This window comes from Amphiura filiformis, chromosome 19 (assembly GCF_039555335.1).
Source record: "Amphiura filiformis chromosome 19, Afil_fr2py, whole genome shotgun sequence".
Taxonomy (NCBI): domain Eukaryota; kingdom Metazoa; phylum Echinodermata; class Ophiuroidea; order Amphilepidida; family Amphiuridae; genus Amphiura; species Amphiura filiformis.
Genome location: NC_092646.1, coordinates 12259401 through 12283961, shown reverse-complemented (window position 1 = coordinate 12283961; position 24561 = coordinate 12259401). Strand labels below are relative to the sequence as shown.

General features: G+C 35.6%; 1 protein-coding gene across 1 annotated transcript in view; it reads right to left on the bottom strand.

Annotated features, from left to right (window-relative positions):
• Positions 1 to 12132: 12132 nt before the first annotated feature.
• LOC140140926 (Golgi-associated PDZ and coiled-coil motif-containing protein-like) overlaps positions 12133 to 24561 on the bottom strand; it is a 48804-nt gene continuing 36375 nt past the window's right edge. Inside the window, exon 8 of the mRNA XM_072162686.1 lies at positions 12133 to 13666. Within this exon, the coding sequence (XP_072018787.1) occupies positions 13153 to 13666 (514 nt within the window). The 3' untranslated portion in view covers positions 12133 to 13152. The remainder of the gene's footprint in view (positions 13667 to 24561) is intronic.

The following is a 24561-nucleotide window of genomic DNA, read 5'->3' as shown; positions in this document are numbered from 1 at the left end:
GCTACTTTTGTTTGTTATTATTGTTTAAGTGTCACATCTTGGGGGGTCAGCAGAGACAAATGTGCCCAAATTACCGGAATTAGGCACATAAACACAACCGATAAACTTCTAACTTGATATGGTGAAAGTATATGTTGGCCTGATGTGCTGTATGGCTGTGTGTCATGTTATTTGCATATTTATGATCCTGTGTCATATACTGGGGTACCCAAAAAGGTGGTTTTGTTACATTTTGATGTGCAGCTTGGATTTCAAAACACTGCCTCTTGAGTATTCCGTCACTTAGAGAAGATTCAATTAGGTCTTTAAAAATTGAGGCTAATTTATTCTATATTACTCGACATGTTTTTATCCTGTTTTAAAATAGTTTTGAATTATTTTCTTATGACGTTTAGCATGAAATGTGCCAAGGGAGGTTGAGGATTAGGGGGAGGGATTCATACTGTAAATTTGATCTAAAACCCCCATTAAAAATTTGAATCTAGTAAAAAAATGTCTAAATGAACTCCCAGACATCTAAACCAAGTAAATAAATACAGAAGGTCATTTCAAAGACTAATACTTGCTCAGAATGATTGTAAATGTGGAAAAATGAGGTGGGGTTGAATCTCCCCTACTTTGTGATTGTTTTTGCCTGCATTCTCTCATTTTTTAACCGATTTCCATAAAAAAGATGTCAAAATGCTCAGGATGAACCACTTCAAATGATACGTGTAGGTAAAATGTTTGAAACATTTCATTTTTTTACTATGTACCCCAGTTTGTGACACAGGACCTTATGCATATTAATGAGCGTATTTGCATATTTTGCCGACATTTTCATTAATCCACTCTGCAGCTTGAAGTTGAACACAATAACCAGTCAACTTCAAACTTGGTATGGTGATAGTATATGGTGGCCTGCTGTGCTGTATAGTTTTGTGTCGTGTTATTTGCATATAATCAGTGTGAGTTAGACTCTAGCCTCAAATGAGAAGCTATCATTGACCAAATTCGAGGCTAGACTTCTTGAGTGTCCATTCATGCATTGTCCCTGTTTGTTTAAGCCCCTAATATTCATTTCCAATGGAAATCACAACCATCAAGAACATTTATGAGACCACAAAATTTAACATGAAAATTTTTTAATACTTTATTATAGCTTTATATTATGACGTATTAAATAAAAATCTTTCATAAACATTGTAATAGCCAAATGACACGACTGAATTCTATATTCTAAATACATTATACTGAAACACAAACTCGTTAATAATTACCTATTATTTTAATCCTCTTACCAATACATTTTTATATACAGGTTATTACAATAATTTTCCCAAAAAGCACACAATAATAATTAATTTATGTGATGAACTATCATGCTACAAAAATATGACAAAATAAATGTCCAGTAAATTAATGTACACATTGGAATAGAGTTCTTGTCAATATATATTATTTTTATCTAATATAACGACTACTCCTGTTTAAAACAAAAACAAAATCTGTTTTACCAGATGAAACAGCTCAATTCTAATCTTATAATTTGACTTACAGCCTTAAGGAATCCAATAGCAACGTTTAATGTTTGCACAGTATTTTTTTTGGGAGGTGGGAGTGGGGAGACCTCAGAGCACATAAGACACATGAATTGCATTCTGAATATGAGGAATGTCCTTCTGATATCAAAGAATTTTGATTTTTGGACATTCACTATATAATACAAATTTTTTCAAAATGTAATTCGATATGTCTGATGTGCTCTTAAGGCCCACAAAAAGTATGTGAAAACGTCGCTATCCGAGCCCTTAATGCATGATATTGGTCAAATTTTAATTTGGTTATTCACAGTCATTTATAAAATATTATAATTATTAACAACTCAGGAGAGTTTTCTGGTCATTTTAGCCAAATTAATACGGTAAAATGAAAGAAAACTCACTATCTTAACCACTTAACTGTGGTGTTCTATGGGATATTTAAAGTCATACCTTAATTCAAACTTGCTCTATTGTCCTAAAAACACAATGAATTTGGCTGAATCCAGTTAGTGAAGTTGGGACATGTGTAAACGTAATATGCTAAAAAATCAAACTCATTTTTGAAAGATTGTACATTATGGTTTTAACTTGGAATAAAAATTCCATTCCATTCCATGAATAAATACATGAGGAGTACTCACAACTTAACATTGTATGACATAGTTGAATACAAACCTTATGAAAATGAACCAATGTCAAAATAAAAGATCATTTGGACCCAATAGTTCTTCTTGGTCAAAAATCAAACTTATTTTTATACAACAACTATAAAATTATATTGTACAATTCTTATTTCGATAATTGAGACCTGTCACCAACTCGCTGACTTTCATCAGCCACAATGCCTAAACTGTACAAAATTACTCTTATAAGCAAGTCTAATTATGGACAAAAACTGGGTTAACCCAACACTAATTGAAGCATACTTCACTTTGCATGCATCCATCTCCCAAAAGCTCATACAAAAATATCAAATGTCCTGGAAAATCCAAGTAGTGGAACACTGCCTAATAAGGCCTAAAAAATTGTTTGATTGGCGTAACCCGACCGACCCTAAAAATAGGCCCGACCCTAGACTTTTTTTTTTTTTTTTTTTTACAAAAAATATAAAAAATTTAAAAAAAAAATTAAAAAAAAAAAAAAAAAAAAAAAAGTTCCAAAGCCTTCATCATACATGATTTACCGCTTAAAATGTGTATAAAAAAAAAAAAAAAAAGTGCCGACCGACCTACCCTAATTTTTTTTATGTTACGCCATTCAAACAATTTTTTAGGCCTAAGCATAAATCCAAAATGGCCACAGGGTTGAAATTTTTAAGTTGGTTATATCTGGTTAAAAACTACACCAATATATTCCTCTCATTATAAGGAGTCAGAAGAAGTACAAGTTGGACTTGTGACCAGCGGTTGCGCCATGACTTTTTTCCTGGGGCATTGGGATCAGAATCAAACACATTTCAAAACCCCAATTAATATATGTACACCTCAGTTTTGAGGTTTACCAACACATTCCAGGTCAAGTATTTCTACAGTAATTCAATTTTGGTGATAATCAGCTCATTTACATCACAAATGTGACACTCGAGCATGAAAACTGGTCATGGGAAAACACACACAGAAAACCATGTTTTTTACCATTTTCTGTGAATATGATTCAGATATAGGCTAAAACACACTGAAAACAGTGACAACAAAATGCTGAAATCAGCTAAAACACTGAAAATTTTCATACCTGGACACTCCACCACAAATGGCTCGGCTGTATTTTGGCAGTATTTTCACTTTTTGAGATCATTGGACAGGCAAATTTGCCTCAAAATGTCTCTATTAGCCTTGCAATTTTCGAGATATGGCGGACACAATAGGATAGCGCTGCACGAAGTGGGTAAAGGCTTTTGAATTTGCCGGGTTTTACCCAGTTTGAATACTGCCCTCCGATTGTGTGCGCCATACTTCGAAAAGGCTAATTGCTTGTTTGCAAGGTAGTAAAATATAAATCAATGGGTTGGGAAATCCTTTGTTTTTCTATTGTGTTCTTTTTTTTGACAGGTTCAATGGAGCATATCTCAAATTATATACTTCATTAATATATTCTTGTTCATTGATTGGTTAAAAGTGGATCACATGACCAAAAATAGTTCTACCATCAGTACTCCTATCCGTAAATAGTACCTCTAAGCCGTAAATAGTATTTTCAATGTCCCGGATGAGCCGTAAATAGTACATCCAAGCCGTAAAATAGTACTTTTCACCATGCCTTCCGCGTGCGCGCATTCGATGCGACGGAACAGTTCACGCACGCGAAACTGCCATAGCGTGATTTCTCGCTGCTGTAATTGGTTAGCCCGATTTTAGCCTATTCGATTTTTTGAAGGGCAAATAATTATAGGTTGTGCTTAAATTGGTCGTGCTGTTCACTCAGGATAGAAACTGGAGAGTCAAAACGTCAAATAATTTTCTTTTAACCAATCAATGAACAAAGAACATTAATGAAGTATATAAAACAAATATATACTGCCTTTATTCGAAGTTCTGGTTAAAACTATGGTCCCTCATTGAGATAAATTAATACTATTTTCCTTCGGGGCTGCGCCCCTTAGGAAAATAGTACTATTGATCTCATATCGGGCCCCTAGTTTTAACCAGAACCTCTCATGGCAGTATATATTTGTATACTAACTCTGCCGACATTACAGCCCATTTTAGATGGATGTCACAAATCATCACCTTAACCCCCTGAACACTACCTGCCGATCTAACATTGCCTCTGATTGGTCAATTACATGATATCGTCGTTTTAATCACCAATCAGAATGGAGCTTTGCAAATAATTCACCCCAATTTTTTTGTGTGGTGAAATTATTCTAACAATGTTGCTGATTGGTCCAATTGATAATGAAAACTTCTTTTTGTAAATTAAGTTTGGTAGTTTTTAAATCTGTAAAGCGCATTGAGGAATCTGAGATTCACAATGCGCTATATAAATGCTGTTTTATTATTATTATTATTATTATTTGGCCAATCGGCAGGTAGTTCTCATGGGGTTAATGCACCATATCTCAAACTAGCTCTGCCGACATTAGCCCATTTTTGATGGATGTCACAATAATCACCTTAATTTATTTATTTACTGTTTGTGTCAGGAATACATCCCTGTTACATTTCTTTCTTTTTAAACATTTGTTCAGCACATTTTGCCTAATTACAAATTAAGAATTTCACTAGCTAGGTACCATTATAAGTATAGCTTCAAAGCATAACAAAGAAATGTGAACAATATCAAACAAAGTACAGGCTGCCAAAATGGTAAGTTTTCTGTGATTCTGGACAAGACTGGTACACCCAAATGCAACATAAGATGCACCTATAATTTGTAGATTAATGTTATGAAAGGTCATAAAACAATAAATTCTTATCATTTGGAGAACTGTGATAAAACATGCATTCAATTAAACATAAAAAATTGAGGGGTAACACTCCAGCCTGAAGAAGAATTTGATAGTTTTTGGATTAAGGTCTTACCTAGGATTTGACAAGTGCCTATTATTTTCATCAAAACTTTCTGTCCAAAATTTAACACAGAAAACATGAACCAGACCTGTCCCTTCTGGGGATTCAGGCAATTCAAATAGCTGTTACGATAGCCTTGATTTATTAGTCTGGGCTTGTTTTGAGTTCACAGAACTTCTTCAAGCATTATTTTCTATACTTTAGCGTAAGTCACAGGCATTAATTTTGCCTTTCCCAGGAGTAAACTGCCTGTCCAAAATGACAGGTGGACAGGTGGCTAGCTAAAATCCTGTTGTGGATGCAACGTAGCATAGTGAGATGCAATTTTGTTACCAGTTTTTTGGATTTAATTACAAATTTTATATTTGAACTACTGGATGTATATAATCTACACCAAGTTACTACTTTTAACCTATTTCATAAAGTTTTGACATTTTGTCCATGTAATATATTTGTCAAGTAGATAATACAAAAAGTGTATTTTGCACTTTTCAATAAATGCTCTAATGTTCTATATATTTCAGCCCACAATATTTATAAAAGCACATAAAACAAATATTGATTGTTACCTTCAAATTCCCATTTGACACACTTAATGTAAGGCACTAAAAATACATGAACATTGACCTCAGCAGACATTCTTATGTTAACAGTGACCTCAGTGCAGCAGACATTGTTTATATTGACATTGACCTCAGCAGACATTCTTTATGTTAATATTGACCTCAGCGGACATAGTTTATATTAACATTGACCTCAGCGGACATTATTTATATCAGCATTGACCTCAGCGGACATTATATCAATATTGACCTCAGCGGACATTATTTATATGAACATTGACCTCAGCAGACATTATTTATATTAACATTGACCTCGGCGGTCATTATTTATATTAACTTTGACCTCAGTGGACAATATTTATATAATAATAATAACACTGACCTCAGCGGACATTTATATCAACATTACCTCAGCAGATATTCTTTATGTTAAAGGAGGATTTCGTGATCCTAGCATCCTCTTTTTATGACATTTTTCAGTAGATATCCACGAAAAAAGCTTATTTCCAAAATTTCAGTTGATTCCGATTTTGCGTTTGCGAGTTATGCATGATTATGTGTATTACACTGCTCCATAGACAATGTGTTGTAATTTCGTTCTGGTGCAGAACGAAATTCAAATTTGGCGATATTTTTGCTAAACGAATTAATCTGCAAGAAATATTTGGTACATAAACATTATGTAGCCAGAGGTATCCAGTGGTGTAAAAATCTCCAACTTTTTTTGGGAAAAGTGGGGGGATGAGGCTGTGGATCACGAAATGCCCCTTTAACATTGATCTCGGTTTAGTAAATTGCCATTGTTTATATTACCATTGCCCTCAGCAGATACTCTTTATATTAACATCAACCTCAGTGGACATTTATAAAGGCCGCTACAGACTTTTTAGTAGATGCAACATGTCTTCATTATTTAATCTATTCCGACTCTGTTTCCAGTAATGTCCTAACAAATGTTTGATGACATAAAATTGATAATATTATCCACCAGACATTCAACATGAAATATTATTGATTTTCCATCCACAAACATTTGTTAGAAGATACAAATGAATTGAAATAAATTGAATAACAAAATCCTTGTTTTACATGGAATAGTCTGAGTCTGTATGGCCCTTAACATGACCTCAGCAGACATTTTTATATTAATATTCTATTATTAACATTGAGACTAAATAGAAGACATTGATGACAATCTGATAACAACATTACACACTGACAAATGGATAATGTATTGTAAAAAAGATTTCTTTGAACAAAACCAAATTTTTTACTCACTATTGACTGTTTCGCCTATCATGGTCGATACGTATCATCAGAATTACCAGTGGCGGCAGCAGGAATTTTTTTTGGGGGGGGCATTAGAGGGGCAAAGTGAATTTCAGTGGAAAAGTGGAAATTTTGTAATTTTGGATTTTTATTGGGAAACAGGGGGAGTGGGCAAATATATTGTTACTGGGAGGTTCTGACTGCATCCCCCCCACCGGCACCACCACTGAGAATGACGATCCTTATTTTATTTTATTTATTAGCCAGGAGAGGACCATGCACGACTTCCGTCTCTGTTCATGACTTAAGTACCTTACCTTCTGATCCAAATGGATTATTTAATTATTCTTGTATTTGCATGGGACTATTTACAAGGATTTTGGCATTGTCCCAGTTGATGACACTCTGATCATGTCTGGTGAAACAGGCAATAGTGAGTAAAAGTTTTGAATCTGTTATGTTTACCAACAAACCTGATAAATCTATTTAGATAATGTATTATTTGCAAGACTACTTATTATGGTGTTATACACCTTCATTCTAAGCTGTACATACTACAAAATATTGAAAAATTTAATACAAAGTCTTATTTTCATCAACTTAATTGCCATATGTGATGCGATCAAGCAAAATGAGTCGGATGTCGGGAATATTGATTTTGAGATATAGCCAACAATAGTATTCAACTTCCTTTGTATTTTATTGTTCTGAGCAACACTAGAATAGCCATACCTTTGGAACCATAAATCTAACTATGATGGGGATTTCAGCAAAATAAAGCTCTGAAAATGGCTCATATAATGAGATTGAAAACTGAATTTTGATTTTTGTTCGACATCCGACTCATTTTGCTTGATCGCACCACATATGTAACAAAAGTTGGGAACTCAGTAAAATACAAGGAGAAAATTGGTTCAGTTTTAGCAAGCATCTTTTCGCCATCATACGCATTACACAACTAGTGTAATTGCTGCGTCCAACTACATGCACGCCATTCTATATCAATACACAATGTTATAGAGTCTCATTTTTTTCCATTGTATTTTTGCTGCTTGCTTTCACCTACATGTCAATTTCTAGTTGCCAACTTTGGTCCGCTTGGATCAGATATCACATTGGGCAATATGTAATTGTAGTAACCAGGCCCATACGCAGGGGTGTGTGTTGCACCCCAATTTGGAAAAGTATACAAAAGGTCTCAAAATTTTAGAATTTGCGAGCGTAGCGTGCAAAAAAATCAGTTTTTTTACGCTTTTTTAGACAAAAAAGGTCCACATTTTGTCCACTTTTCACAAAATCGCCCCGGAAAGAAGTCCACTTTTTCAAAATCAGCACCCCCCGAAATGAAATCCTGCATACGGGCCTGGTAGTAACTACAAATTTCAAACCTTTGAGGACTTGTTCTCAAGTTGTAGATACTCCCATAGGGTGCCTCCAGGATTTTATTTTGGCAAGTTTGCATTAGTATATCTAGTAAAGTACTCACTTTAGAAACCTGTGTCACTGATGTATGTCATCTGTGATTGCTCAACTTATTCTACGCAAAGAAATATTTTGTCCAAAGAAATATTTAAATTGATGATTTTTATGAGCAGTGAAAAGTCCACTCAACGACTATGTGCATGTGAATATGGTGATGAATGCACGCTAAATCGCAGCGACACATACATGTAGCTCCTTGGAACTCACGGTCAGAGCCGCGAGTTCCAATTATTGGAACTAGGCAATATGTGGATATTCCATTTGAATCTATACATCTCTTCCGGAAGACATGATCTTCATCTTTCACACAGGGAGTATGTCCTGTTATTCAAATAGAGTTACCTGAATGGTGACTACACCCCATGTGTGAAAGATTCAGGTCATGTCTTCCATAGGGGGGGGGGGTGTATGGATTTCAACTCATAGCCCAATACAAAGAGATGGTTCATAATAATCTTAAGATTTATGGGTAAACACCAACAAATGTGACCACATCTGGTCCAATCAGCTAAAGTCAGCAATAATGAAAATGAGATAAGCAAAAAGTGAGGAGAAAAAAACCAATAAAAAACATAAGAAAATTGACATATAAAAGGTTCTTAACTTTGCAACCAAGTATTCAAGAGACCTGGGGATTTAGCATCAGTAATTGTAGGTACTGAGCAAGTCAGTAATAGTAGTAACTCAATTTTCAAAATTTCTGACTTTAGCCTGAGTGGATCAGATTGGGTCACAAATAATAATACTGATATTCATTTCTGTATTTTGCATTCAAGTATAAAGTTTAGCCTTAATTCACCTATTGCATAGTTCCGCCATGTGCGAGGAGAGCCTCAATCTGGCAGCATGCATGAATGGGAATTGAACCAGTCATATAGCATTGCGTATTAAGTTATGTAATTCTTCCTTTCATGTCATGCCAGTTGGAGGCTCTCCTTGCATCATGGTGGAACCCTGCAATAGGCAAATTGTATCAGTTATATTGTGGAATAATAGGGGCAGCACAATAAATAAGGTAGCAGTTCATGATTCAAGACCTTTAAAGCTAAGCGGAGGGCCATTTTGAAAATTAAGTTGACCATAATGACTGCAGGGGTGTGATGTCAAATGATACAGAAATAACCAAGTTATGCTATAAGCTATGGAGGGAAAATTTGGGATATTTGGGTCCTTGCTGATCATGGAAAAAAAAAAGCATCTTATCTGGAGCATTTAGGTATCACGTGCAGGTCGCATTAAGTGTATCTAGTATGGGATGTCGCCCTCACATGACATTGATTACCTTGAGCGCATTCCGAGACAAACTGAATACCCTTCAGTTTTTGCTTCATGCTTGTATCAAGATGGCGGTTGAGTTTGGCTTTTAATTATGTTGTACAAACCAATAGGGTTGCAATTTTTGAATCTATCCTTCAATCGGTTTTAGTTTCAAAACTTGGTTACTTATTTCTGTACCTTTTACCATGATCACTGTTATCTCACAATTCAAGAAAACACCCTTGCGGTGTGGTTACCTTGATTTTCGAAATCAAAAACCCTCACTTGGCTAAAAGCTCATGATTCATGCCATGAACTGCTACCTTAATTATCTATTGTGCTGACTATATATCAAGTCCCTTTGTTATAATATAATTATAATACACCAGGAGCAATATAGCCTCCACAACCACTTTTGACAAAATATGCAAATGCACTTATTAAAATACACAGTTATGCAGATCTAGAAAAGTTAACATCAAACTATATTACAGCACCATGTTATTTATCTATCATTTTAAGTCGACTGTGGCTTTTATAGCTTGTTAGGGACCGATTGTTATTTACAGCAGGGGGGGAATGGGAGTTTTGGAAAAAATATTGACACAAAAATTCACGTTCCCCCCTCGCGTCCACTCAAAATTTTCAGATTCCCCCCTTGTTTTCCCGAATTTCTCCATTTAAAATTTAACATTGCCCATTCCCCCCACCTGTCGTAAATAATGATCGCTCCCTTAGGGCTGAATTTTAATTGGTTTCTGCATGCTGTTTACCATGCGGTAGACGGCAGTAACCTAATTGAAATCAGCCAAATTTCTTGTGTTTGTAGGACAACAGAGCAGTTTTGAATTAATGTCTTAATAAGATATTCAATCCCTTTATACAGCTCCACAGCTAATTGGCCAAGATAGTGAGTTTTCTTTCATTTTCTCACATTATTTTGGCTTAAAATGACCATAAAACCTTTCTAACGGTTCTTACTAATATTATTTTGACAAAGAATAACACAATTAATCAAATTAATTAAATTAATTTGATCAAAATCAAATATTACGACTTTAAAGAGGCGTGGTCCAATCTTTTCATGGTCTGTTTTCTATCATACATTGAGGCCTACCATTAAAACAATGTTTTCAAATTTTGAGTTGTATTGCTCCAGTGGTTTTGATATGAGAAACCAAAATATGTATAACAATGCCCCATAGGATAGTACATACAATTTCGGTGTGATTACCACATTTTTTGTTCACACTATCTAAACAAATCATATCTTGGGTATTAAAATTTATTGAGGTAATGAGAAAAATATTAGCTTACTTCTGATACCAAAATCTCAGTTTTGATGGAGAAAAATGGCTGTCATAGCAGTAAATCACCAACCCTGCCGACCCTACATAACATAAATCATTTTATATACATCCCAAACATCATATTTATTTAGACCAAACATTCCCATTGGGCTATTCCAGTTTAAATCCACCTACCTACCCCTGTGGAAGATTTTGGAAATATCTTCCACAGTTTTTCAAATGTAATTGGTCAGGTTAATCATTTTGAAACCCATACTCCCCCTGTATTATGGCTTTACTTATATCTTCCACAACTGGTGTGAGTATTTCAAATAAAAGTTACCCAACTGTCTGTTCTATTCAAAACTTATACTCCCCCTGTGGAAGACTTTAGCTAAATCTTCCACAGGGGTAGTGTGGATTTCAACTGGAATAGCCCATTTAGCACCTCCTGTAAACTTTTGTGTAAAATAATTTGAAACAGGTTACAACAACAACATAGGATTAGGAACTTAAGTGCCCTGGGGGGGGGGTACTCAAGTTTGGTTGGGTAGGGCTGCGCTGCTGAGAATCCGGGCTGAGAATTTGAAAGTGTACCCATCAATATACCAATTTTTCAAGAAATTTTGACCCATCGGTATATAAGTCAAATTTTTTGGCCAAATTTAACACAAATTGTCTTAACTTTTACAACTTTTGGCTACACTGAGGCAAAATTGGGCTATTATTTTTTTTTAAAAGAAAATATTTTGAAAAGGACCGATCCATATACCAAAATTGGTGTTGAAAAAGGGGTTATTTAAAGCCAAAAATGCTACCCCTGTTTGCAGCATTTTTACTATGCAAGAATATAATTGACTTTAGTTCTTTAAATGAACATTCTACTATAATCTGCTAATGAATTTGAAGGTAGAGTTTTGTCCATGCAATTTTGCGATACCAGACATAAATCAAATGCCAGTTTTAAGCTTACCCACATAATGAATATTATGGGGGCATTTATAGAGCATGGGCATTTATTTCGAACATTATATATATATAATTTGGTCAAGTCACAATACGATGCACCTCCAGCGGTTGCTGGGGAATAATACTTATAAGCATCCGCGTGAAAGACAACACAGATTTAGGGTGGTTTTGAAAAGCAAAACGAGGCGCACAGATTTGCGATTAGGGTCTCAAAACACTCATTGACTATAGAAGAAGGGGTGTTTTTTTTAAAGGACGATCCTCACTATTCTGGACAAAAGAGTGGTTTCCAAGGGTGTGGCCTGGTGTACATGTGTACAGTCATTTTAATTTTAAGCTTGCCAATTAATGACACTCATACCGGCACACAATAATTCCTTGTTTAGGGGGAAATTTCAAACCAATTCCTTGCTTAGGGTGTTTTTTATAATGTCTATCCTTGTTTGCCATGCTAATATTAAGAGTGTTTTTATTTGAGTAAAATCCTCATTTAAGGTTAGTTTGACACATTTTCCACATCCTAGCTTAGGGTCACTTTTGAAAGCCAATTCACACGGATGCTTACAACTTTTATACACGAGTGGCACCCGGGAGCAACCGCTGGAGGCGCATTATATTGTGAATCGCAAGAATTGTTGATCGTTGGTGGAGCAGTTAGATTTAGCATTTTGTACAGAAAATCTCAGAATCCTTTTCAAGACTAGGTTCTCTGATAATGGGCTATTCCATTTAAAATCCATACAACCCCTGTGGAAGATATTTGAATGGAATTAACATATTAGCAGCTCCATTTGAAACTCACTCTCAGGTTGAATCTCAGAGGGTGTATGATATTCAAATGGAGCTGCCTAATGTGCTCATTCCATTTGAAAATCATACTGAACCTGTGGCAGATATTTCCAAAATCTTCCACAAGGGTAGTGTGGATTTTAAATGGAATAGTCCAATCGCTTAAAGATTAGACTAGAATCATCCGGTCGTCTACACTGCGCATGTATTTATGTTATGCTTGTAGTGACGACTGAAAAACTTACAGTTCGTATCGTGTCGTACTCATGAAAATATTCTCGCGCAACTTCGTACCGCGCTGTTGTGACAAGTTCGTGCTCTGACATTCTAAAAAAGCTTGTACAATAACAAACATGGTCAAAAGGTCAATTTGGACACAACTGCACAGTCTCAATGCAACAAGAATCTTGTTGCAAAGTCCGACACTATTTTAACACATAAGTTTCTAAGTCGTCAATCCATTTGATGAATGAGGGCAGCAGTCTACTTAAAGATTAGCTGATCAATCTCCACTTTGACTTGAAAACAGTGGTTGATTCTCAGCCTCCATCTGGCTCCTATTTGTCTCTTGTATCGCATCAGTTTTTACTGTGCCTACATTCATCAGACCATCTGTAGCAGCGGGAGATGACGTCACCGACCCCGACTTCTGCTTTACGCCCGATGCCTTATCAACTTGACTCGTTTCACCATTCGCCTGTGAGGACTTCTCCGTGGATTGACTTGAACTTGACAAACTACTGGTGGCGCTTTTTTCCGACAATGGTGTATTGTTGCTTTGCTGCGATGATGGAATTGTTGGTAGTTTTCTGCCTGTGGGACTCTTTGCATTGTTTACTGCTGGTGATGACGAACTATTGGCTGGTATACGGCTACTTTTTGGAGATTGCTCCGTTTCATTGTCGCCATCGTCATTAGGATGATGATGATGGTGGTGGTGGTCATGATGCAAGTGATTTTCGGCCCCCGAATGACTGCCTACGTAGGCCAACTCCTCCTCCTCGTAGGGTGGGTACCTGTGTGCAATTCAAAATTCAAATTAATTGTATATTTACAAAAATATATTAGTATTTATGAAAATTTGCTCATTAATTATGCAAATATGTAAATTAGAGGGTGGCTAGATGATATAATATAAAGAATACATTAGAAAAACTTTCGTCAAATTTTTCAAGGCATAATGCTGTAAAATTAAAGTACCATGAACATTTATGTATTGATTTTTAGCTAAATGTCAGCAAAAATTACATATTAATATGCTTTTTTAGTAATTTTAAAAAACAAGAAATTTAAATGTAAACAATCTCTGTGTGCCTATTTAGACTAGTACATAATACAAAATAAATCCTAATTGTCATATTTGTTATCTTCTTTAACCCCCTGGACACTACTGATCATCTACATGTAACAGCATTTCTGATTGGTTGATAACTTGAAATGCTCATTTCAATTGCCAATTATGACTAGGCTTTAATCTATTTATGGTCATTTAAACTTCCATTTGCAGATGGATCTTATTAATGCCCTACTTGATTGGTTCAAAATTGTACAAAATATTCATTTTGGCCAATCAGCAGGTAGTTCTCATGGGGTTAAAACAAAAGTGTAACTTTCCAATAGTTTACTTTGACCGAGATGAAGTAAGTTTACTTCCGCTAGTGATACATTTGAAGCCCCAGAAGACCATATTGCTTCCAAACTAAATAAAATTGAGACACGATCTAGCTCAATTTTCGAAAAAATAATGAAAATGAACACCGGCCTATCCATCAGTGACAGGTTTATCTTCCACTGTGTGATGAGTTAAGTTTCAAAATCTAATCTGATGTCATAACAGTCAGTGTTGTTGACAATAACAGTGAGTGTTGTTGCGAATAACAGTAGTGTTGTTGCGAATAACACTGAGTGTTGATGTGATAACAAACAAAGTGTTGATAACACAGAGTGCTGTTATGATAACATATCAAGTGTTGTTATGATAACACCAACAAACAAGGCGGTCCTCGAACCACAAGTCTCGCCTGCGTTCGCGACCGCCTGCTTTCGCAATTACTTTTGGTAATAGAAGTAAAACAATAGGGATGGCGGTCCCAAATAGGCCGTCCAAAGACATGGGAAGTGAACACCACGCATAGTAAGTATTTATTTCATTTTCTGCCTATTTTTCAAGTTGACCTCAAATGATCTTTGACATTCACCATGAACACCCCCATTCAGGGTCTTAGCTAGAAATTGAGGGTTGCCTGTCATTTGAATAAAATTGCCTGTCCTAATTTTACCTTTAAAACATTTACCAGCCATATAATAGCCCATTGGGGGTTCAAAGAGTTCAAATATGTGCTGATATGGCCTTATTCTACAAATTGGGTCTACTAAAAAGGTCAATTAGCTTTTCAAAACATACAATTTATAATATAGCACCTGTCAAAGGCATTAATTTTGCCCGTCCCAGGAGCAAACTCCCCGTCTAAAATGACGGCCAGACGGGTGGCTAGCTAAGACCCTGCCCCCATTGCCATACAGTAGAGAGGTGACTGTATTTGCCGGAACGGGTTAGGGTAAGGGCTTCTGGCAAATACGGTCATCGTCTCTCTCCATAGACTAATACAGACTATTTTCCACTAGTCTGTCCCCGTGCATTGTATGCTGTGACTTCTCGCATAGATGGCGATTGTTTGATTGTGCCATGTCTAAGAATCACGCCAGCATTGCGTGCTGATTTGTGTGTCTTCGCATTTTGTTTGTGGTATGTGCATAACAGTTTTGCCTGTCACATTTCATGGAACAATCACCCTCAAAAAGGTGATTTTAGAGGTGCAAATGATTTTTTTAAGATGAAATGTGACTTATTCTAAAAATGGGACTTATTCAAAAAATGCGAAATGTGATTTTTAGTCATAAATGTGATTTTTGGTCAAAATGTGATTTTTTTTGGTTGAAATGTGATTTTTGTTTTAAAAATGTGATTTTTGGTGTCAAAAAAGTGGTCAAAATGGTCATTTACATCCCCTCAAACTAATGTACACCCATACAAACTATAGCTTACCACCCTCCACAACACACTAAATATATCCCCTCAAACTAATGTACACCCTTACAAACTATGGCTTACCACTCTCCACAACACACTAAATATATCCCCTCCAGCTAATGTACAACCATACAAACTATGGCTTACCACCCTCCACAACACACTAAATACATCCCCTCCAGCTAATGTACACCCATACAAACTATGGCTTACCACCCTCCACAACACACAAAATATATCCCCTCAAACTAATGTACACCCATACAAACTATGGCTTACCACCCTCCACAACACACAAAATATATCCCCTCAAACTAATGTACACCCATACAAACTATGGCTTACCACCCTCCACAACACACTAAATACATCACCTCAAACTAATGCACACCCATACAAACTATGGCTTACCACCCTCCACAACACACTAAATATATCACCTCAAACTATACTGCACACCACACAAGGGGTGTAGATTTCAAATGGAGTCATCACCCATTCAGGTAACCCCATTTGAAATTCACACCACTGTGTGGAAGACTAAGATCATGTCTTCCATAACGGAAGGATGGATTTCAACTGGAATATCCCAATACTAGCAGATCTAGCCTACATAATTTTATATTTTTATACCCAGTAACCTAATTCTACCTCCCCGGTTCTATCCTATTTGAACTAACGTGAATCCAGCATGTTTTCTGCGTTCCTGTGGGCCGCATTTATTGCATTTAGACAAAAATTCAAAATACATGTATGTCCTGACAACACCCCTTGTTGAGCTTGTAAACAAAAAGACAAACATTGAAAAGAAAAGACAAACAAAATCAACTTAATGAGTCATAGAAGGTGAAGTGTATGGTAGAAATTTAAGTAAGGCTATTTGATTGTCACAAAATTATTTTTGGGAATTATAAACTGACCAGGTAATTAAAGAAAGGATCAAAGAAAATGTGGGTGTAATTAAAGTAGGTTTTGTTTAACACATTTCGTGTGTATATGTGATGCAATCAAGCAAAATCAGTCGGAACTCGGAAATATTAAATTTTGATTTTCTGATATGATAGTAAAAACATTTACAAAGCTGCATTGTTCAGAAAACCCCATTTAAATTGAGCAACCAGTTCCAAAGATATGCGCAATTAAAGAGTTTCCAAAACAACAGGAAACAAAAGCAAATATTACCTTTGTCTGGCTATATCTCAAAATCAATATTTCCAAGTTCCGACTGATTTTGCTTGATCACATCACATATATGCACTCACACACTTTGCATACCCTTTTAAATTCAAAGTCCAAAGCAACATGTACAAAGTCTTGAAAACATACACATTCAAATATTCCATGTTTTTTTTTTGTTACTGCCAGTTTGGCGAAGTACAAACATGGGGTTTTTACTATGTGAATGAGTCATATTTTGTGCAGGCTATTATATGAATGGGTCATTTTCTTAAAGGCTATTTTATCAATGGGTAGTATATTTGTGACCCATTACGTGCCTATATAAGTAATTTAACCTTTAAAGTATAAAATGTGGAAATATAAAAAAAAACTACAAAAACGATGGCCAACCTTTCGTTGTATTTTGCTTTAACAGTACATCATTAGCAGACAGAGAGGATATCTTTCACTTCCCACAATGCATTTCCCCCATTTCAATTTTCTGTACTGATTTGCTATCTAGTGCAACATGGGTCGATAGACTCGATAGTGGTGAAATGTTCCTCAATGAACAGAGCACATTGAAAAAATGTTTTATTTCTTGACTATCGACCTATGTTTAGCCAGTTTATTCTCAAAATGAAACAAAGGGAACCTGTACAAAGTAACGGGAAAGTCATTTGATGAGATGAGGTGATGTGTCATGTTGCAAAGGATTCTGGGAAGAGTAACATATCTTCTCTGATTAGCAGGTATAGTTTACAGCTGAGTTGAAAAATATATGATGTTATAAGCTAGCAGAGCTTGACTTTGCCTGATTAAAGTGCAGAATTACACAGCTCAAATTTTCAATAATTTATCCCATTTAACCGGGTAAACCATCATGGAGCTCAAACAAGACTGGTACACAGAATTTGTATAGGTGGATGGGGCGATACATGGTGTATTCTACTACACAAAATCAACAAAGCATTCTTATTCCAAGTCAAATTACTCCAGCAGTTGGGATTAAAGAAAGGAAAGGAAAGGAAAGGAAAGGAAAGGAAAGAGGAAAAGGAAAAGGAAAAGGAAAAGGAAAGGAAAGGAAAGGAAAGGAAAGGAAAGGAAAGGAAAGGAAAGGAAAGAAAGAAAAGAAAAGAAAAGAAAGAAAAGAAAAGAAAAGAAAAGAAAAGAAAAGAAAAGAAAAGAAAAGAAAAGAAAAGAAAAGAAAAGAAAAGGAAAGGAAAGGAAAGGAAAGGAAAGGAAAGGAAAGGAAAGGAAAGGAAAGGAAAGGAAAGAAAAGAAAGAAAAGAAAGAAAAGAAAAGAAAAGAAAAAAGAAAGAAAGAAAGAAAAGAAAGAAAGAAAGAAAAGAAAGAAAAGAAAAGAAAAGAAAAGAAAAGAAAGAAAAGAAAAGAAAGAAAGAAAGAAAGAAAAGAAAAGAAAGAAAAGAAAGAAAAGAAAAGAAAAGAAAAGAAAAGAAAAGAAAGAAAAGAAAAGAAAAGAAAAGAAAAGAAAGAAAAGAAAAGAAAAGAAAAGAAAAGAAAAGAAAAGAAAAGAAAAGAAAAGAAAAGAAAAGAAAAGAAATGAAATGAAATGAAATGAAATGAAATGAAATGAAATGAAAAGAAAAGAAAAGAAAAGAAAAGAAAAGAAATGAAATGAAATGAAATGAAATGAAATGAAATGAAATGAAATGAAATGAAATGAAATGAAATTTTGGAGAGACCGATAATCTAGGCCAGAATCAAACTTGATAAGGGGGCTGGCATTTTCTTCGGAAGGGTGGTCCCAAATTTACAGAAAGTCACAGTCAATAAAATTGCAACCCCCCCTTTTTCGGCAACAAAAATTTTATGACCCCCACCACCGATACACCTCACCCCTTAAACAGATTAAAATTGTATTGAAATCAGTCTTTTGGAATAAAATAAACACACTATCTGTGGTAATTTTGTGACTCCCTACATTTTGGTCATCAAAAATTTTATGAGACCCATATTTTTCTTTCCAAAAATTTATGACCCACCACAGTATATTTGGGACACCCCCCCCCCACCCCTTCCGAACAAAATACCAATCCCCTACAGTTTGTCCACTCTGAAGTACAAAGTGACAACTCGCGGGTACACAGCGCATAAACAGTGCGCAATGATGCGTCCCTGCTGCATATATGCATGCCTTCAAAGTCGGCACAATGTGTGCGTCCGCGTCAGTACTTTGTACTTCGGAGTAGGCTGACTGTAAGGATGTCAATCTGGTTACACACCTTTAAAGTTGCCATGGTAACTTTTCACCTATCTTGAAACTCATAAATTAAAACGTATACTGCAGGATTTTACATGGCGTGACTTGAAATTATAATGATTAAGCTGAGCTGCGACAAACTGTATCACATATTAAATCAAGTTACCATTTTCCAAAATGTAATTTAACTCAGAAGCAGTAATACTGGTTATTGATAGTCCAAAGGGGCATTAGTCCAAAAAGGTATAAACCCTAATCCTTACCCTAACCCATAACATCACCTTAACCTTAACCTATACCTAAGCCCTAATCCTAACCCTAAACATACCCCTGAATCTAATCGAACTCTATCCTTAGCTTAACCCTATCCCTAACCCCTATCCATAACACTAACACATATCCCTAACACTAACCCTAACCTTATCCACAACCTAAAATGCTCTAAACCCTACCTTTTAACCCTTTTTGGACTAATGACCCTTTGGCCTATAATGGGCTGTCCCGTAATACCTGACACCTGAAGTTTTACATGTATGTCAGGCTTGCTAAAGAGATGTGATTTGAAGTCAAAAAACACACTTGATTTTTTTTAAAATGCAAAGTTACAATTTTGCCATTTTTGATCAAATTGTTATTTTTGTGCTGTTTTTTAAATCAACCACAAAATGCCAACTTGTCTCTAAATGTAGGTCCAGGGATACTAGACACCCCCTAATATATATTTAAAAAATGCATTTTGACCCAAAAAACTCAATTTGTGCCGCAAATAACGAAATTGCAAGTTTGTAGCAGGCCTAATATATGTATACTTTAGGGTATCATTTTACATGGTGTGACTTGGCAATTACTGATTAAACTGAGCTGCATTGAAAGCTATTGAATTATCACATCAATCATCTTTTCCAAAATTGAATTTCATATCAGAGGCAGTCATGCTAAGATTTATATTCATGGGATGTGAGATTTCACAATATGGACCATTTTCATAAAAAGCAAATTGCCTTTTGTATTAATAAAGTATCAATAAAAAACAACATAAGTCAGCGATGGTCTACATGTATTGTTTTGTACATATCGTTATGAACACGGCAGAGTGCGAATACATAAAATTGCTGTTCTGAGTAAGCGGCGTTTGAAAATATTGGTACCATTCCATTGGTCCTCCTCAAAATTTAAAACATTCATGAGCACTCATTTGAAATGTATATTATAGAAGTGAATGTACACGAATTATTGGCAATACTTGCGTGTTCTGAAATGATCGATATATCCCTCAAAACGCATTTTAACAGCTATTCGGCTTTATGCTGAATCCAAAATGTCTCTACCACTGCACACAGAGAGGTCGAATACGCATTCAACTACGTGTAAACCATAGCACACATTCTTGATTTGGGGCTTTTGTGTAGAAATTACTGGTTGTCCTAAGGCTATGTAGACTTAACTTGCTATATAAGTTATAAATAGTCATCCCTGTAATATTTAGCAAAAACTCAAGGATTTTAAAGCAAAAATAACAATATTGGCCTATATTTTGCATATGAATTTCCGGGATTTTCCAATTTCACGGGCGCGCACTCACATGATTAAGCCACAGCAATATCATGTGGGGTATGTTTGTACTTATTTTGGTATCACTGGATAGAAGATACCTACAGCTATACGTTGGTATCAAATATATTAGTATAGGACATGTAATATAGAAAATCGGGGTTTCCCGCTATACAATACTATAGATCAACATGATTTGTACAGCTAAGTATACGATTCGTCTCTCTGCCGAATTCATTTTTCGCACTTAGGCGCGATTTGTCCAAATCAAAATTTCAATAACTACGTCGGTGAGTAAGATCTGCCTTTAATATTTGGTGGAAATAAAAGATAACCTGAAACATAATCATAAGCATGTAAAAACTCAATTTGCTCAAAATTCACGATTCGTCACTCTGCCGAATTCATAACGATATGAACTCCTCACAGTGGCGTAGCGAGAGTGTATTGGGGGTAGTGCTGTTGTTGACATTGTTGACAAAGCAATTGATTTGACTTTCGACAAGCATGGAACAATTGTTAACAAAAAAAATAGTCACTGAAAATATTAGAGATACGCTTAAGATAATATGCTTAACATCGCCTGTTACCATAAAATAACTGCATCAGTCTTCTATTTCATTTGTATGTGGTGCAGATTATATTTCCATTACAATCCCAACCATTACAATCCCAATATTATGATGATGCCTAGGTAATATTTTAGTGTAAATAAAACAACACAGTATATGGTCTCTGAACTTAATATTTTATTGATGTATTACTTTGTTGACAACTTGACGACGTCGGATCTTGCAATTTGACGATTGTCGACAATGTAAATTGTACTCGACAACAGCCCAAAGTCTAAATTTTCAAATCAATGGGGGTGGGGTGCATACCCATCATGTCACTATGATGTTACACCACTGACTTCTCAATTGCATAGGCATGCATTATGATAGGACAGTGTGAAATAAACGAGTCACAAAAAAGGGCCATTCCAATTGAAATCTACACCCCTTATGGAATACATGACCTTTATCTTCCACATAGCAGGGAAGCACATAGGGAGCGTGAATTTTAAATGGGATTACCCAAATGGGTGACTCTACTTGAAACCTACATCCCCTGTGTAGGAGATTAAGGTAATTAATGTTTTCCACAGTGGGTGTATGTATTTCAACTGGAATATCCCTATGTCCCCCACTTGTTTCAGTGGTGATCATTTTGTAGCACAATTAATCAAAAGCAAGTAAAACTGATAATCTCTTTCAATTGTAACTTTACAAATTGCACCCAATTTCAATCAATCATTTATATCTCAATCACTAATGCAGCTAAGTCAGCTTAGTCAGCTAATGCAGCTACTTCACATGGCTTGTACATGTATATCTTATATCTTTTTTATATACATATTGTGCTCAAAATTATGATCGCTCAATGAAGTGCAGACTTTCTTTTTGTGATGTGCAAATTAAGGAGGCATATCAACGAAATCCCAAAGGGCAGGACCTTTGACCTTTTTGACCCCATGTCAGTCTGGGCATGCACACTTTGAATTTGCATAGCTAATGAGTTTTACTACAGCACCCTCAAAGTCAGTTTGCTTATGATTTCTTGTGATGATTGAAATTTTAGAGTGCAGTGAAAAACAGTGCCAATTGTTTGGTTTTACACCTTCAAAGATTCAAACCATCTTAAAAGTTAGGTTTTAGTAATAGGAAACCTTCTTTGCTGAATGTCCTATGTTAACAATGCCTAGAAAAGTTACTTTTTGCCTTGTAAAAGTACCGACATTGTCCGCCATGTTTTGTAATTCCTTTTCTCAGAGGAAGGCACTAAATAGATCATCCTCTCTTGGGCCATGTAACCAGAAGTAGGTCAAAGGTCCTCTCAGTTTAGCGATTGATCATCAATACAGAATGAAATAATGTGCTACCGTGACAACACCAATAAAGTGCCAATTTAACCCCCACCCCACCCGCCCTGAACCCCAACATGCATTCCATTTCTAATACCTATATCATTATGAAGCTGCAACAAGTAACCTATAAATTAACACCCCAGTCATCATACATATGACATCATACCCATCTTGTTTACTGCCTTTATACCCCTCTTAAGACCCCACCCATCTGATACATATGGCATCATACTCATCATGTTTACCACCACCCTTTTGATCCATACGACATCATATCCCTCTAATTTGACACCCCTCTGATCCATGACATCATACCCATCTTGCTTATCACCCACCCCTATGATCCATATGACATCATATTCATCTACAGTCAGCACAATAAATAAGGTATAAAACATGATCTTATGGCAAAAGTGAAGTTTGATTTCTATCACAATCATGATTATAATAATGACTGTTAGGATCAGAGTCTTAGCTAGAAATTGTGGGTTGCCCGTCATTTGAATAAAATTGCCTGTCCTAATTTGACCTTTAAAACATTTACCAGACATCTACATGTATAGCCCATTGGAGGTTCAAAGAGTTCAAATATGTGCTGATATATGGCCTTGTTCTACAAATTGTGTCTACTAAAAAGGTCAATTAGCTTCTCAAAACATACAATTTATGATATAGCATCTGTCAAAGGCATTAATTTTGCCCGTCCCAGGAGCAAACTGGCCGTCTAAAATGACGGACAGACAGGTGCTTAGCTAAGACCCTGGTTAGGATGTTTTCTTTAATTTTGCGATGAGTGATGGCAAATGATGCAGAAATAACCAAGTTATGAAACTTAAACCAACGGAAGGTACAAATTCAGAAGTTGCAACCCCAAGGGTTGGTACAAATGCATGTCAAGAGTTTTCACTTTCTATCAGTAAGCCCATTGTTGACGGTACGCACCATGATTTAACATCTTGAAAATAGTTATTGTCATGTGCACAAACCAACTTTGGCTGTCACTAATTAGTGATGGTAAATAATGCCGAAATCACAAATTAAAGAAAACATCCTTGCAGTTATTATGGTCACCATGATTTTCAAAATCAACCCCCAATGTGGCAATATTTCATGATTTATGAACCTGCTACCTTATTGTACTGAGTGTAGTTGATCAGTCCTACTTCTTTATGTTAAACTGTAACCAATAGTAGGGACTGCCTTTTTGAGGAGAGCAGTAGAGAGCGACCACTCTCTACTGCTCTCCTTAAATCTGATATAGGAGTATGATTTTTAGCTCTCCTTAGTTGACCATTCTCTCCTTACATTATATTATAAATGCTCTAAACAGCTCTCCTTGAAGGCTCCAGAAGAGCAATTTATTGCTCTCCTCCAAATTCCAAAAGACATTCCCTGGATAGAAAAAATTATGAGTAACATGCACTGATAGAAGGTGCATGTATGATTAAGTGTAAACAAGCATATTGTCAGTATTGATTAGCTATCGATTAAGAAATTGATCAATCAACAAATTAACTCAAAAAGGCTATAAAATTCACTTACAAAATCTATTAACATTTTCCCGGACTAAACCAACAATTAAACAACATCAAACAATCAATTAATTTGTCAATCAGTCATTCGCAAACAGACCAATGAAAATAAATATGAATACCAGATCCTACCCCATCAAACAACATAAATAAAATGCAATCAATTGATCAATCAATTAATCAAACAATTACATAATCAATTTATCAATCAATTAATTAATCAAGCAACCAATCAAGTAACCAATTTCATCCTAATCAACCACCTGTGAATCATTCACCGCAAGCAGACCAAATGAAATCATTCCAACACTGAATCACAAAATTCTTTATTAGGCTAAAAATATATAAACTTGTTTCCTGTAGGCTGCGCACATTTCATTTTTTAAGAAAGTGATGTTACTTTAAGGGGTGGGGTATGAACCTTTGGATAGTATTTATTGTGGGACATAAGAGCACATCAGACACATCGAATTGCATTCTGAATACGAAGAATGTCCTTCTGATATCAA